The sequence below is a fragment of the Spermophilus citellus genome (genome assembly GCF_964194105.1).
Source record: "Spermophilus citellus genome assembly, chromosome: 9".
NCBI lineage: Eukaryota > Metazoa > Chordata > Mammalia > Rodentia > Sciuridae > Spermophilus > Spermophilus citellus.
In genome coordinates this window covers 23,309,317-23,325,034 of record NC_138191.1, presented here as the reverse complement: position 1 = coordinate 23,325,034, position 15,718 = coordinate 23,309,317, and the positions used below count along the sequence as shown (strand labels likewise).

At 45.5% G+C, this 15,718-nt stretch overlaps 1 protein-coding gene across 2 annotated transcripts in view; it reads right to left on the bottom strand.

Annotated features, from left to right (window-relative positions):
- Window positions 1-415: 415 nt before the first annotated feature.
- Window positions 416-15,718, bottom strand: part of KCND3 (potassium voltage-gated channel subfamily D member 3) — a gene marked incomplete at its 3' end in the record, with an annotated part of 198,201 nt that continues 182,898 nt past the window's right edge. The window contains exons 2-7 of one of the 2 annotated variants that reach the window (XM_081306679.1): window positions 11,691-11,853; window positions 4,767-4,868; window positions 4,322-4,411; window positions 2,714-2,770; window positions 1,348-1,595; window positions 416-617 (exon numbers count right to left, since the gene is read on the bottom strand). In XM_081306679.1, the coding sequence (XP_081162805.1) occupies window positions 416-617; window positions 1,348-1,595; window positions 2,714-2,770; window positions 4,322-4,411; window positions 4,767-4,868; window positions 11,691-11,853 (862 nt within the window). The remainder of the gene's footprint in view (window positions 618-1,347; window positions 1,596-2,713; window positions 2,771-4,321; window positions 4,412-4,766; window positions 4,869-11,690; window positions 11,854-15,718) is intronic. The other variant, XM_081306680.1, reaches the window with a different exon arrangement.

Genomic DNA, 15,718 nt, shown 5'->3' with positions numbered 1-15,718 from the left:
TAAATACACAGTGTTATATTTTCTTCCTGTTTTGCATGTGACCTCTTGGCCTCTGCTGCTCTTGGTCTTATAGTTTCCTCACTGGGGACTCCAGAAACAATTGTCATTTGGTCTGAGGCTCCCCTTCCAGGACCTGCCTTGACAGGCAGCCTATCCCCCCACCGCCCGTCCCCTACCCTTACCCTCCCTCCCTTTCTCTGGCCCCAGTGAGATGCAGTATCACAGGGCTATGTCCAGGTCAGCAGTGGGGACCATGGGTGCCCCTTGCTGCCTCTTTTTCCTTCTCAGTGCTAGGGGTGCAATGGGGCAGGCAGAAATAGTGGAGAATGGGGGAGGGAGTGGTCCCACTGGCCACCCACCAACATGCCAGCCCCCTTCACTCCCCCTACCCCATGTGGCTTTCTGTCCAGTGGTTTTACAAGGCAGAGACCTTGACAACATTGCTGGCTATGGAAGGAATGTTCGTGTTGGGGCCCGGGCTGGCAGGGGGTGGCCGACTTTCCCCCTCTGGGGTTAGCGCTGGGGGAGTGGGGATGCTGATGATGGCTGTGGTGATCTGGGATGTTTTGCAGTTTGGTCTCAGTCCGTCATCTGCTTTCAAATTAAGGCTGGAGCGACTAGGATAGAAAAGAGTGAGTTGATGATGGTTCCTGCCTGTCAGCAGCCCAAAGCTTCCTTGACCCCCTACATTTCTTCATTATTAGGAACTAGGAGAAAATTTTGGTGACCATCTACCTCTGCCTTGGGCAATCAGCTTGTAATTTTCCGCTCTCAACTATTATTCCTGAACTACTAACAATTACAAAGTCATGTGAATTGGGCTCAGAAATGCATAGTATATATTCCCCCACCCTATCCCCTTGCCCTGCAGTGGTCATTTACCTGTCATTTGTGACATTTGGCATTTGCTTTCCCTGAATTCGCTGCAACTTATTTGAAGGTAGTGGGACGTGGCTTCATTAGAAGCAGAGAAGGAAGGGAAAAGTCAATCTGTGGTTCAAAATCATTCTGGGATAAGCCATGCATAACACAATTGTGAAAATTATTTCTTTAATAAAATTTCCTTCTTTGCACTGAGGTGGATCATTTTGGATTGTTTTTGAGTTTTAAAATCCCTAATATCCAACCCCACTTTTGGCCTGCTCTGAATTCTCCCACAGCCTGTGAAGGCCTTTGGGTTAACTTCAAAGGATGAGAAAGATGGTGGGGGTGGAAGGAAGATGCAGGCTCATGCATTAGATAAAGGGGCGTCTTGAAGGTCCACAAGTTCTCCAAATGCTGAAATTACTGAATTCTGCGAATGGAGTTGCGCAAGGCTTTGGGAATCATGGGAGGAAAGTCACCCACCTGGTAGTGAGGGAGGGCTGCTCACTGCCCTGGATGTGGATCGTACTGAGCTCTTGCATGCTGCGTAGGCGAGTTGCTGGCAGGTTAGAATTGGGAAGGTGTGTGGTCTTCTTATTACGACGGGAGCAGCAGGTGGTTGTGAGGCCTGGGTGGCTGGACAGTGAGGGACTTCTTGTGGATGGGTAGTTCTGCATTGAGCTCTCCATGCAGTTCTGCTCAAACATCTGCTCATCAATAAACTCATGGTTCTGTGGGAGGCAGAAGGAGAAGAAGTGGGAAAAAAAGATAGGGAGCAGGGGCATCACCCTATACTCTGAATGCTGCCTGTCTCTGTTTTGGGCCTTGAAGGAAGGGCTTCCAGCTGCCCAGATCACTGATAAGCATTTGGGTGAGGTCCCATGGGCATCAAATGTGAAAAGAAAGCATTCATATTAGCAGCCTGGACCATCAGGTTGGAGGGTGGGGACTATAGTTGTTATGTCATGATATATCCATCTATAGCTTTAAGCAGAAGGGAAACAAAGGACATGGAGAGACTCAGTGGCATCATCAGAGCTAGAAGCAAAGATTTTTCTTTGTAAGCTTTGTAAGATCTGCCAGAGATGGCAGATAAGGAGTCATTGAGTAGAGTACGCTGGGTCGTCTTTTTTGGATCTTATGAATTATAAGATTGTCACAGAAACTTTTAAAAGCACTGAGTCATTCACAAAATTGGGAGAGCATTTGTCTTAAAAGGGCCTGGGTCAAACTGTCAGGGATTTGATTTCTTTCCCCCTTTTCTCCTGATTATGGGATGTAGATCCTAAACATACTTTGGAAGCACAGGAATCCCTAGGTCAAGTGTAAGCATGGGGAGGCAATGCTAACGGTCTCCTTCCTAATTTAGGACAAGAGGGTGGCAGGTTGAAATGGCTGTTTGGCCAAGGTAACTAAAAATCCATGGTGTTAATGGTCTGACTGAGGCAACCAGGGTGAGGAGAAAGTCTGAGGAGAATTAGCATGAGAACTGAGTTCAGAGACAGACCAGCCCTGGCAGCCAATACCCAGAGTCCCCAAGATGCTAGGGAGGTGGCTGGGACAAAGGCTGTGCGTGGATACTTACAGGATGCCAACATTGGTGGTATGTTCTACCACCCCCTCTAAGCCCCTTGGGAGGTCAAAAAAGGGACTCAGAAAGGGAGTTTGATAGTTCAGCACAAAAAAACTGGAAGCCTGAATGGGTACATGTGTGACAGCAGAGGTAGGAAAAGCCCCAGAAGAATCAACAACACATGCAGGGAACCAGACCAGGGGTAAAAAGAAGAGAATCTACAGACTCAGAAGAATCAGAGAGAAAAACATCAATTGAATTTTTAAAAAGTTATACCTTGATGGTGGAGGTTCGTACAGATAACAGGGGATCATCCACAAGATAGGACAACCCCTACAGGACAACATGCCAACAGAAGATAAAAACACCATTGATTGTACATTCCAGCATTCACAAGCCAGTTTTGACATTCAAACTCTTAACCCCAGCATTCCACCCTTTGAGTTCAACATTCCATCCCTAGTTCCAGCATTTTGTCTCCCTTGTCCAAACATTCTACCCCTTGGCTGCAACAGGATCCCTCCCCCCCCCCCAACTTCCCCAACATTCCTTCCTTCATTCCTCCCAACATTCTGTCTTTTCCATCTCAACATTCCAGCCCTGAAATCCAACATTCCTCCCCTAAAATCCAGCATTCCAGAGCTTTAATCCCTGAATCCCACCCCCACAGTCCAACATTCTTTCCCTCAAACTCAGCATTCCACCCATTCAATGCCAGCATTCCATCCCTCAATTCCCAAACTCCCATTTTTTCAATACCATCATTCCAGCCCTTTAAACCCCAATATTTTCACCCATGTTCTTTCAATTTACACATTCCACCTAGCTCATGCAAACTTGGAAAGGGCAGTTGGGTCCGGGCCTATCCCTTTGGCAAATTTAGTCTTTGAGAAAAACTCTAGATATGCATATACAGCTCTAAGTGATAAATCCTTGAAATAAGGGTCTCAGAGCACCTTCCATTTTGGAAGTTCTCACTGGGTTCTGCTGCCATTCATAGTATCCATGTTATGCTCAGATTGAGTCATCTAGCGTCTATTCCTGCCACATCTGGGAGGCCAGGATACAGAATAGTTGGAATTAGGAAGTTTCTTCCTTAGTGTATTGATCCCTGACTATAGGCTTTTGGGGGAGGACATTCCTAGAAAGGAACAGGGAAGGATTTCCCTTTGGCCTGTCTACTCTGACTTCTCCCTCCCCACTATTCTCAGCACTTTTTGCCAAGGGTTCAGGGTTAGCCCTACTGCCCTTTCTTTGAGGCTGTTAGTGAGGCACAAGCATCATTCACATTCCAGCTGTGGTACCCTACACCATAACCACTTTAAAAGCCAGAGTTCAGAGAATCTGAACTCCCTAGGAATTGCAGGGTGACCAACAGGGGTTTGAACTGATAAATGCTGGCTAGAGAAACATACACATTGCCTCCTTCATTCACTGCCTTCCATTTCAAGAGAAATGTAGGGCACAAAGGAACCCACAGATTGCATCAATCTAGCCCCAGGGGTGGGACAAAAATCAACATTCTACTTTCCTGTGCATATTCGGTCTGGATTTTGAAAGGTGACGTACATCAGAGCTGAGAAATGGATGGGCCGAGTCCTTAGCCCTCAGCCATCAAGAGAGGACTGACAGAACTGGTGGAGGGCTTGGGAAGGCTAGTGGCCTGGCCTTTTCTCTGATGCTGCAGGACGGAGCAGATCTCCCACCCTTATGACCTTGCCCCATTTCTTAGGTCTTTTTCCTGGGAGTTGCCAGACCCCATCACTATCTTTTGAATCTGAAGGGGACAGACTGACTCCTAGTGCAGGATAAGGATGTGAGCAGAGCCCTAGGGAAGGCCAGGGGTCAGGGAGGAAAAAGGAGATGGGGTGGACTGGCACTCACAGTGGTCTTTTCCAGGCAGTGCAGCAGGTGGTGGTGCTGGCTCTCGATGAGCGATGTGGTCTTGCCCACGTGCTCCTCTTCTGGGGTGCCCTAGAGAGAGAAGAGGAGGAACGGAGAGTGAAGTTGGTGACATCTCCTCTTTCCAGCAACTTAACTTCTCCACAGGTGGAAGGACACCAGAAAAATCCAGATGAGCCAAATTTTAGGGTCAGCATAGGACATGCTCACCTTTGGGGTGTGGGGGTGGGGCTTTTGTCGGCAGCTAGTTTAGGAGTACTGGTGATATCCCATAGGAAAGGTGTGTGGGTAGGGAAAATTTGGAAATGTCCTCCTCAGGGCTCAAATGGGAGGGGGGTGGGCTTTTGGACAGGAGTGCTGGTGTCTGTTGAGAAAACCAGCTCATCTTTCCCTTTACGGTTCCCAGCCAGGTCCTTTAGGCACTTACCGCCAGTTCCAGAGCCTCATTGAGGAGCCCGTTGCGCTTGCTATGCAGGTAAGCATTGGAACTTCCTGTTTTGGCCACACGGATCCTGGCAAGGCGGGCCTTCTGTGATGGGCAGAGATAATGAAATAGTGAGGGAGATCCAAATACAAAAAAAACAAAACAAAACAAAAAAAAAAAAACAGGGGGGCTGGCAAAGCCAGCAACAGTGGGCTTCCCAGAGGCAGGTGACATCTGACAACGAGGAGTGGCCTCTCTGCTTAGAGACTGTGGGACTGGCTCTGAGACACTGTACCCACTTTGAGCAAGTTTGGCCATGGTGAGAATTCCGAGGAGCTTCCACTCATGGTTTTTAGCCTGTGTGTACCTGGCAGAGAAATAGCATCTATCCAAATTCTTTTTCCTCCCAAAAGTTTCATGACCTTTACTCAGTATCACACAATGCTGTTCAATTGGGTATTATCTCCTAACTAGATTGTAAGGGCCTTAAAGGACAGTATGTGACAGCTGTCTTGATTCTACTAGGATCCACTACAGTTCCCTGCATCAGAAGGTCTCCAAATATTAGTTATAAGAAAAGCCACCAATGCACATGTGCCCCTAGGAATATGTCTTATATATTTACCTTGCTACTGTTTCTCTCTCCCATTAGAATGTAGACTCTTTGAGGGCAGGAGTTTTCCTTTGGTTTAATGATGTATCCCCAGTGCTGCGTAACCAGAGAGTCAAACTTCTTAAAGTTAATAAATGTATTTACAATTGCATATCTGTCTTTGGGAGTGAGTCATGTTTGGATGTGTCAATATATGTGCACTGTGTTGTGTATGTTGGTGGGAATACATGTGGTGCTCATGAGAGGTGACCTGGGATGTGGAGGTGGGGGGATGGAACATATTTCCATATACCACTTTGGCTTTAGCTAGGACTGTTGAAATCTCCCCGGCTCCAACATGGGAAGCTTCAGCAGAGAAGGCCCCCTATAGGGGGTCTGCGTGGAACCTCTGTCTGAGCTTCTCTCCTGCTTGCAGAGGCAATGGGAGAGGCTGGCAGTGCTTCACCTGCTGGCTGCTCTTCTTCCTAATGACCATAATCAGCGTCACCATGACGGCAGCACAGCCAAAGAGAGGAGACTAAGAGAAAAGAGTCTTTGGTACTGGGAAGAGGGGTTCGTGTTGGTTTAAAAAGTGCAGCTTGAGTTTCAGGCTCTGTAGGTCTAGACCCAGCACCAGGATCTTGCTTCAAGAAGCAGAAAAAAGCCCACAAGGATCACAGACCCATCCTGGAGTGGAGGGCTTCCTCCTCCTGCCTCTGGGCACATCTAGAGATAACTTCAGTATGGATTCTGAGCAGATGAATCCTTGAGAAATTGTGGCAATTTCCATTTCTTGTCACATTCTCCCCAAGTATTCCCCCAACCCCTAGCATCCCATCAGCCTGGTTCATCTGCTAAAAGAAAGCCATGGGCTCAGGTGTTCAGGTGGTCAGCAGACGTACTATGTCTCCTGCAAAGTCCCCCATTAGCCAGAATTTCCCTGCAGAGACAATTCATTCCCTTCCCTGGATTCTAAATGTGGGGAAGATCCTGATACAAATATGAGGACAACTGCTTCTTTAGATAAAGGAGAGAATGAAAAGGGGAACAATCTGGGAGAGAAAGTCCAGTAAGTCAGTCCTATTACTCTTCTACCTCTTTGAGAAAAAAAAAATTCATTCAAGGTCTAGAGTAGTTCTCCCCAGGAATCCTGCTTCAGCCCTCTCCTTGGCTAGATGTTTGTATCTCCTCAAGCAAGTTCCTCCTTGTTTGCTCATGTGGCTGTATTGCCTTGGGTGAGTGGCAGGTGTTGAGAGCTGCCTATGGAAATCCAATTGTGTCAAGCTCATTATAGCCTTATATAATCTGATTGCACCACTTAGAGCCAGACCTTTCTCATATCTGGGGTCTGTCTTCATTACTTTCTAGAGATGAAAGATTCTCCTGTTCTCCTCTGTGGCACTTCTTTTAATCTTATCTTACCCTGAGCTCTATTAAAGCAACAGATTGTCATATCCAATGCACTGTATCATTTAATCATTTCTCACAAAGGATAAAGAGGTTTGTGATGTATTAACAGAACCATACCTAACACATGAAAATTGTTGGGGCCCTTTGGCTTGGCTTTGAGCTCCTGAGGGCCAGGACATGTGGCTTATGCATATTTTTATCTTTGGCACCCAGCACAGGGCTTTATGCTTTGCTCAAGCAGTTTGTGTTGGCCAAGGAGGTAAGGAGGATAATCACATATGGTCGGATAGACATTTATGCTTATTAAACCATTGGTGCAAGCTTGGTGCTTGATCCTTGGACTGGTCAGCTTTACTCTTTCTCTGACCATAAGTATGATATGAAGGTTAGGAGAGCTTGGAGGTTATCTATACCATATCAATGAATTAATGAATGAGTGAATGAATGAATGAAGTGTGTGAAGGAAAATGATTTATCCAGGGCAATGAAGTGGACTAGCAAACTTGGGCCTTCCTTCAAGCCAAGTGCTGCTTCCATGGTACCTCCTCCTCCACCTCCCCTGAATTAATTAGTTAATTTCTTTCTTTCTTTCTTTCTTTCTTTCTTTCTTTCTTTCTTTCTTTCTTTCTTTCTTTCTTTCTTTCTTTCTTCTTCTTCTTCTTCTTCTTCTTCTTCTTCTTCTTCTTCTTCTTCTTCTTCTTCTTCCTCTTCCTCTTCCTCTTCCTCTTCCTCTTCCTCTTCCTCTTCCTCTTCTTCTTCTTCTTCTTCTTCTTCTGTACTGAGAGTGAATCCAAGGACACCCCATCCCACTGAGCTACACCCCAGACCTTTTTATTTTTCATTCTGACACAAGGCCTTGCCAAGTTGCTGAGTTTGGTCTCAATTTTGCAATCCTCCTGCCTCAGCCCCCCGAATCACTGGGATTATAATAAGATGCCACTGCACCTGGTTTCCTTCCCTGAATCTCAACTGCTATCACACAAGTTTCTAAAGTTGAAGAGCAAAGCCCAGGAAACTGCATTTTTGACAGATGTGGAGATTCCAGGGTTGGAGAGAGCTGGAAGGAGGATGCTGCTTCCCCGGTACAGTTTGAGACACTGTTATGATCAAGACCATAATCCTAGGAAATCTTGTGACGCCTTTTAAGACTGAGTGCTTTCTAGCTGTCTAGCCATCGGGTGTCCTTTGGCCATGAGTGTTTATATCTCTTGCTCCAGAAGAAGCAGAAGAAAGAAAGAAATGGAAGGGCCAAAAAAGAAAACAGGCAGTCGCACCCTAAAGCATTATCTAAGAGATATTAAAACTTGAGCTTACATAAAAACCTGTGCATTTGACAGTAGCTTCATTTGTAACAATTGAAAACTAATCATCCCAGAAGTTCTGCAACAGTTACACTGATGCGTCCATATTATGGAATACTACTCAGCAGTAAAAATGAATGGCTATCAATACACACAATTTGGGTTGAAACTCCAGGAACTATGCAGAATTTTAAAAGTTAATTTCCAAAGGTTACCTACCATATGAATTCATTTATGTGATATTTGGAAGTGACATTTTATACGTGGAGAACAGATATGTGGTTGTTGGATTAAGACAGGGTGGATCTAGTTATGAAAGGGCGATACAGGGTCCTCATGGTATTGGAAGTGTTCAGTATCACTGTCATCAGACTGTGGTGGTCCGCACAAACTTAGGTGATGAAATTGTAAAACACTTGCAGGTAAACAGATGGAGTTAGAGAAGATAACGCTAAGTGAAGTTAGCCAATCCCCAAAACTCAAATGCCGAATGCTTTCTCTGATATAAGGAGGCTGATTCATAGTGGGATAGGGAGGGGGAGCATGGGAGCAATAGATGAACTCTAGATAGGATAGAGGGGTGGAAGGGGAAGGGAGGGGCATGGGATTAGAAATGATGGTGAAATATGATGGACATCATTATCCAAAGTACATGTATGAAGATACAAATTGGTGTAAATATACTTTGTATACAACCAGAGATATGAAAAGTTGTGCTCTATATGTGTAACATGAATTGTAATGCATTCCACTATCACATATAAATAAAAAAATAGTTTAAAAAATTGTAAAACATATACAGGTACAAGTAAAACAGGCAATTTGAATAGATTGGTGAATTGTATGAGTGTCCATACCCCATATAATATTTTACTATACATTTTTTAATATGTTTACTTTGTTTATTTAGTTTTTTATTTTGTGTGGTGCTGGGGATTGAACCCAGTGCTTCATGCGTGCTAGGCAAGTGCTCTACCACTGAGCCACAGCCCCAGCCCTTACTATACAGTTTTATAAAATGTTGCCCAAACTGGGGAAAACTATACAAAGGATCTCTCTTTATTCTTTCTTATTCTTACTGGGGATTAAAGCCAGGGGTGCTTAGCCACATCCCCAGCCCTTTTTTGTATTTTTATTTAGAGACAGGGTCTTGCTGAGTTGCCTAGGGCCTCACTAAGTGCTGAGGCTGGCGTTGAACTCTCGATCCTCCTGCTACAGAACCCCGAGCCATTGGGATTATAGGCATTTGCCACTGCATCCGACTCTCTGTATTATTTCTGAAAACTACTTGTGAATTTATAGTTACCTATTGAAATATCCCATCATAAACCAGAGCTGGACAAGGGTCCAAATGTCCCTCTGCCCATGCACTGCAAGATCTCCCCACTTGACCTCTACTTCTCTTGACTCAGCATGCAGACTGAAGTGAACCAGTGTCCACAGATAGAGATGGCAATGTGAACTTCCTGCACTCAAGTCTTCTGGGCTGGAGCTTACCTCTGTGGCCTTGATGGTCCTTAGCCATGATGTCTAGCTGGGGACTAACATTAATCTCCCTGACCTCCTTCCTCTCAGGCCCAGCTCTCCACTCCCATGAAGTACCTGGGCCTGCCTGTCTTGGCTCACCACGACAGACTCGGCCTAGAAGCAGGCAGTATTGTTTTTTTCCTCTCTTAGGAAGTCCAAGGTGAAAGAGACAGAGCAGAGCAACCTTGAGGAGAAACAGTATCCAGGCGAAAACACTGTAAATATTTATTCTGATTTCAAAGGTAGATGAAGAAGGAGAGGAGGGTGGGAGGGAGGGACAACCCTCTTGAGCAGCAAGAGGGAGGAATAAGCCAGAATGACTCCTTCTGGATTCTAATCACACACAATGAGCTTTATTCAGTCCCAAAGGGACACATTCACGGCTATGTTCTTTGCAGATGAGATGCTCTAAGAAGTAGGTAAGAGTGTGGGTAGGGAGTGGGGCTGCAGGAGCGACCTAGAGCCCAGCTGCGATGGACTGTCCCATGTGAGCAGAGAATTCTTGGGAATCACCCTGTTATGCCCAAGAAAGCTTGGGGTGGGGGGTGGAGGGTGTATATGTGACAGGATTCCTGGATCTTCAGCCTTAGGCTTCATATCCAAAAACTGGATATGAGTTTCCAATTTCCCCATGCCCCTTTATTTAGAACTGTGTAATGAATTTAGACATTGTTCAAACTTGCCAGCTGACTCCAACAGGGAAGGAGATAAGACTATTCATTTCTGGGATGGCTGGGAGCCGGTGGGGGTAGGGCAATCCTGACCTTGGGTGAGACAGGTGCTAGAAAGGTCGGAGAGGACAACAGAAGAGAAATCATGAGGCTGATGACATTATAGAACAGGTCAAGATAAGTAAAAATAAGTTTAGCACAGGAAGAAGGGCACAAGGGCACAAGATCTGTTGGAAGTAAGAAACAAAGGGTTACCATATAATTAGAAATTGTGTATCTTTTATTATATATTATTCTAAGTAAAATATAATAAGTGATATACATCTTGGAACTAGCGTTCACAAATTTGTGGCTTTGTCACAGTTAGTATATACAGATCTGTTCTGAAATTCTGGAGTTCTTCCATCCAGACTGAAGCTGTACCACTGCCTAAGGCTTATCCTTACAAGTGGGAGGAAATAATAGGCCTGCCCATAGTAGATGCTCAGTAAATGCTTGCATTGTAAAGGAATGAAAGAAAGCCTAAAATAAGGAGACAAAAGCCCAGGCCTCCATAAGCCAATCTTTTAGTGAGGTTCCCTCCTGGCCTTTGTACCCAGAGGCTCTGACCCTGCCACTTGGAGGCAGAGATGCTGCCGATGGGTACCCTGTTTTGGCCCAGATCAGGAAGGAAATGGAAAACTGCCCTCAGCCCTTTCCTTATGGGAACACTGGTACAAATTCCTGCCTTACGTTCACTAGCCAGATGCCTTAGAAACTCAGGGGAGTGAGAGCTGGCTGAGAGGGCGAGTTGTTCTAGAATGGAGGTTGAGGGAGAGTTGTGCAGGAACATCCTCAGAGCCTAAGCCTTTCTACGTGTGGCTCCTTTGCACTTTGCCCTTCTCCATTGACTTTGGGAGTGCACACTGGGCATAATCTAGACCTTTCCTGAGGACTGGTGGTGAGCTCATCAATTAAGTTCTGTGCCTTCACCCTATGACACCCTGAAGGTTACTAAAGCCTGATGTGCCATTTGTCCCTGAACCCAGTGGCCTCAGATTGTTCTCCTTTCATGGTGTTCATTTTTCCTCTTGGCACAGTTATTTTTGTCACTAGATTTTGCATAGGCTATTATATTAAAATGGGACTGTGTTTACCAGCAAGCTCTTGGCTGGGAGAGGGTGGAGCCAGGGACCAAGGAAGTGCCACAGAATATCCAAAAGGGGGATGATCAGCTTATGGGTATTGGAGGGTCTGTTGCATTTTGCAGCTAACTGGGGCTGGAAATAAGGACACGGTGGGCAGTTAGGGACACAAGGCTACCTTACCTTCCCCAGTCAGAGGCCAGCTGTACAGCAATCCTCCAAAGGACCCCAGGTCTGACAACCTGCCTGTGCCCCCTCCCCTTCATGCCACCCCCGCCGCCATTCCTGGGTCCACAACTTACCTTTTGTGCCCTGCGTTTATCGGCTCTCTGATTCTGGTGGTAAATCCTGCTGAAGTTGGAAACAATCACAGGGACTGGCAGAGCAATGACCAGAACACCACTCAGGGAGCAGATGGAGCCGAAGATCTTTCCTGCAATTGTCTTGGGCACCATGTCTCCATATCTGAGAGAGAGAGAGAGAGAGAGAGAGAGAGAAAGAAGCAGAGTGTAAGGAAGAAAGGGACCATTTGGGGACCAAGTCAGGCTTCCCAGCCAACTCACCCATTTTTTGGTTTGTTCAAGTATTGTTTAGAGTGCCTACTATGTGCCAGGTCCAGTGATCCAACCTAGGAGTGAACGAAAGAGACCGGGTCTTTACATTCACAGAGCCAACTTCCTACAAGGGACCATACACAGGAAAGTGAGTATGTCAACAAAAACTGGAGCTTGTAGTTTTTTCTAGAAGGAGAATAGAGGAAGATACTGTGTCAGGTGGCAGTAGTGTGGTCAGAGAAGGCCTCTCTGAGGCTGAGATCTGAAGGTGAAGGGTCCAGCTATGCAAATACCTGGGCACGAGTGTGCCAGGTGGGAGAACAGAGAGTATAGAGGCCCTGAGGCAGAAGGAAGGAGGATGACTCTTTCTAGAAACTGTCCATCGGCCAGTGGGACTGGAAACAGGGAGGGAGGGGGAGAGTGATGTCAGAGGAGGCTGAGGGACAGGCCAGGCAGAGCTTGCAGTAGTGCAGTGGGTCATGGGGAGGAGTATGGACTTTATCCCAAGTACAGTGGGAAGACGGGTGAATTTTAAGCCAAAGATCAATAAGGTCTCATTTATGATAATAAAAATAAAATAATAAACCTGATTTCTATTCCTGTGGAGGTTTATAGTTGACAAAGCACTCTTACAGATTGACCTCTCATAAGCCCCTGAGCCCTGTGAACTCTGCCCTTAACCCCACCTCACAAATGCAGGAGCTGAGGCTCAGGGACATTGCATTAATTGCCCTTCTTCCCTCAGACGGGTTTAAAATCCACTCCTCTTGCTTTTATTTTCTATTGACCACCCTGGTCTCAAAGGGGGACCAGTATCTGGAACTCAGCCCCTTAAGCTGTGAAGCCACATTGGGACAGTGCTGGTTCCTCTCAGAGCTTGGAGAAACTCTCTTAAAGTACTTCACACCCTGGCAGCTGCCCGCTGGGACTGGCGTGGTCTGGCTCCCACTCAGCCCCAGGCAAGCTGGCCAGAGTCTCTCTCCCCCAATCAATAAGATGCTCTCCACAGTGGTTAAGTGTTTAGCCTCCTCTTTATTGAGATAATTTAAAGGCCTTATTAAGCAAAGAGCTGTGATAACTCCTCTGGCCAAAGCCAGAAACATTATCTCCCCTGTCTCAGAGCAGAAACAGGTTTATTTAGCACGACCACGAATGGTTGTTGCTGAAGTAGGCTCAAAGTCACTTGTCCTGAGGGGACCCTGAGAAGAGGTGGAAGGGGATGGGCAAGCTGTTTCAGAATTCTGAGGTCCTCACCCAAACGGCTCAGGGCTTTGTGGAGGGTGCAGCAGAGGTTGCTAGCTGTAGGGTAAAGAATGGATGATCTCATTGAAGCCCCTCTATCCCTGTGAAGCAGGTTCCTGTTTTGAGAACTGCCTTCTTCCTCCTCAGAGTCGAGGCCTTCATACTTGCTCAAGCATCCTCAGACACGCACTAACATCAGGGCTTGCTACGCTCCTCAGGGCTCTTTGCAGGCCAGATTTGCCTTCTTGGCCATGACATGCAGGGCAGGCTTTAACTGAAGAGGTTGAGAAGGTGGATTCTGCAGTGAGATAACCTGGGTTTGAGAACCCCATCCCACCATTAGTCACTGTGTGACTTTAAGGGACTGTTACTTGGGTCCTCTTTTTCCTTATCTATAAAATAAAGATGAGAATAGTAACCTGCATCACAATCCCACTGTGACCTATCCAGCTTCCATCTAGGCATTCTGGAATCCATAATCTCCATTGGTGGGAAACTCTAAAAACACAGTTAATTATCCCAAGTTCAAAGAAACACAGTGCTGGAGAAAAGCAAGCCACCCCTGGGATTAAGCTGGGATTTTCAGATGACCCAGTTGAGAGGCAGCCATGGCCTTGGATGAAAATGAAGTGTGGCAAGAACATACAAGACCAAAGCTGTTTCAGAGTGACCAAGGATAGTGAAAATGCCAAGGTCAACAGAAAGATTGTTTTATCCATTCGAAGTGGTCTGCCAGTAGCCTATGACAGAGGCACAGCAAAACAACCCCACTACCAGGTGTTTCTGCCTTCTCCTCTCTGAAGAATGAGCCTCATCTTGGAAAGGCTGGGACAAATGTCCATAGGAAGGATCTGGAGCTAGCTGGAAGTTGGGGAGTGGACTTGCATCACAGGCCCAGGTGGACCCTACCCTGGGACATGGGAGGACTGTGCAGATGGGGATGCAGAACCACTGCTCATGATCTCTGAGAAATCATGGTACAGCAGAGAAATACCAAGAGAATAGAGATGGAAAACTCTTGCATTTATATTTTTAAAGAAGGGGAAAGGAGAACTGAGAAACCACAGGCCAACAGGCTTGGCATCCATCAATTCTGCCATAGCATTGCTGGCAGAATGTGAGAGCAGATTATTAAGTGGACAGCTTGGGAACACTTGGAAAATAATTCGTATTGGTTTGCTATGCACACGTCTTGCCAAATTAACCCGATTTCTTGTTGTGAGAGCAAGGTTAACTGGCTGATGGATCAGGAGACTGCTACAGACCTATTGCATCATGATTTGAGCACGATGTGTTCTCGTCCCAGTTCTTTATACTCTTGACAAGCTTAGGAAGGTGGTGTGGATAGCAATGTAGTTATTAGGGGGTTGAGTAACCATCTCTAGATTTCTGGAACTTCTTCAAGATTGTCAAGGGGGGATTCTATGCCAGTAAAGAAAGCTCAGAGTTTCCAAGCTCACAGTTTTTGCAAAGGTTGACTTTAGTGAAACAGTAAGTGAAACAAAGAGTGGATCTAAAGTTAGGTCTCCAGTGGTGTGTTCCAGAATTTTTCAACAACTTGTATAAAGCCAGAGGGAGGCAGCATGGCCTAATAATTGAGAGAGGAGACTGGACTCAGATGTGTTTGAACCCTATCCCTGTATTACTTACTAACTAGCTTAATGATCCTGGGCCATTTAATTTGACCCTGTGCCACCTATAAGATGGGCATCTCCAGAGTTGTAATAGTAATTCAGAAAAACAAAACAAAACACTTCACTCAGTGTTTGGGTGACTGTAAATTCTCTATAAATAGCCAGTGTGGTGGGCTCCTATTTTTTTTTTTTTTTGTCTATGAAAATCCTACCTCATCTAGGACCTGTGGCCCACCCATTATTATGACATAAACTCTGCACAGAGGAGCCACCATAGTTTTGCAAACCTTCCCCTCTGCTCCTTCTGCCCTACTCAAAGTAAGTTCAAAATAGAGCATCTGACCTAAGCTGGGTCAATGGTTTCCTTTTCTGGGTTTATTTTTCAACAGTTTTATTGAGATACAATTGACATACCATAAAATTTGACTTTTAAATCATACATTGCAATATTTTTTTGTGTTTAGTTATATAGTTATGTTTCCATCATAAAACAGTCTAGTTTTAGAATATTTTCATAAGCCCCCCCCCCCCAAAAAAAAAACCCACCTTGTTTTCATTAGCTGTCAGTGATCATTCTGCACCCTTATTTCCTGGTGACCACTGATTCTCTCTCTATAAATTCCCTGTTTTGGATGTTTTATCTAAATGAATCATAGAATACGTAGCCTTTGTGTCTGATTTCTTTCACTCAGCATAATGTTTATGCACATATCAGTACTTCATCCTTTTTGATGCTCAATAAATAATCAACTGTATGGATATATACCATACCACATTTTGTTGATCCATTCGTTAGTTGACAGATAGTTTGGTTGTTTCTACTTTTTACCTCTTATGGCCTAGAAAGCTTTTGTGTGGCCATGTTTTCAGTTCTTTAGGAGTCAGATGGTAACAGTATTT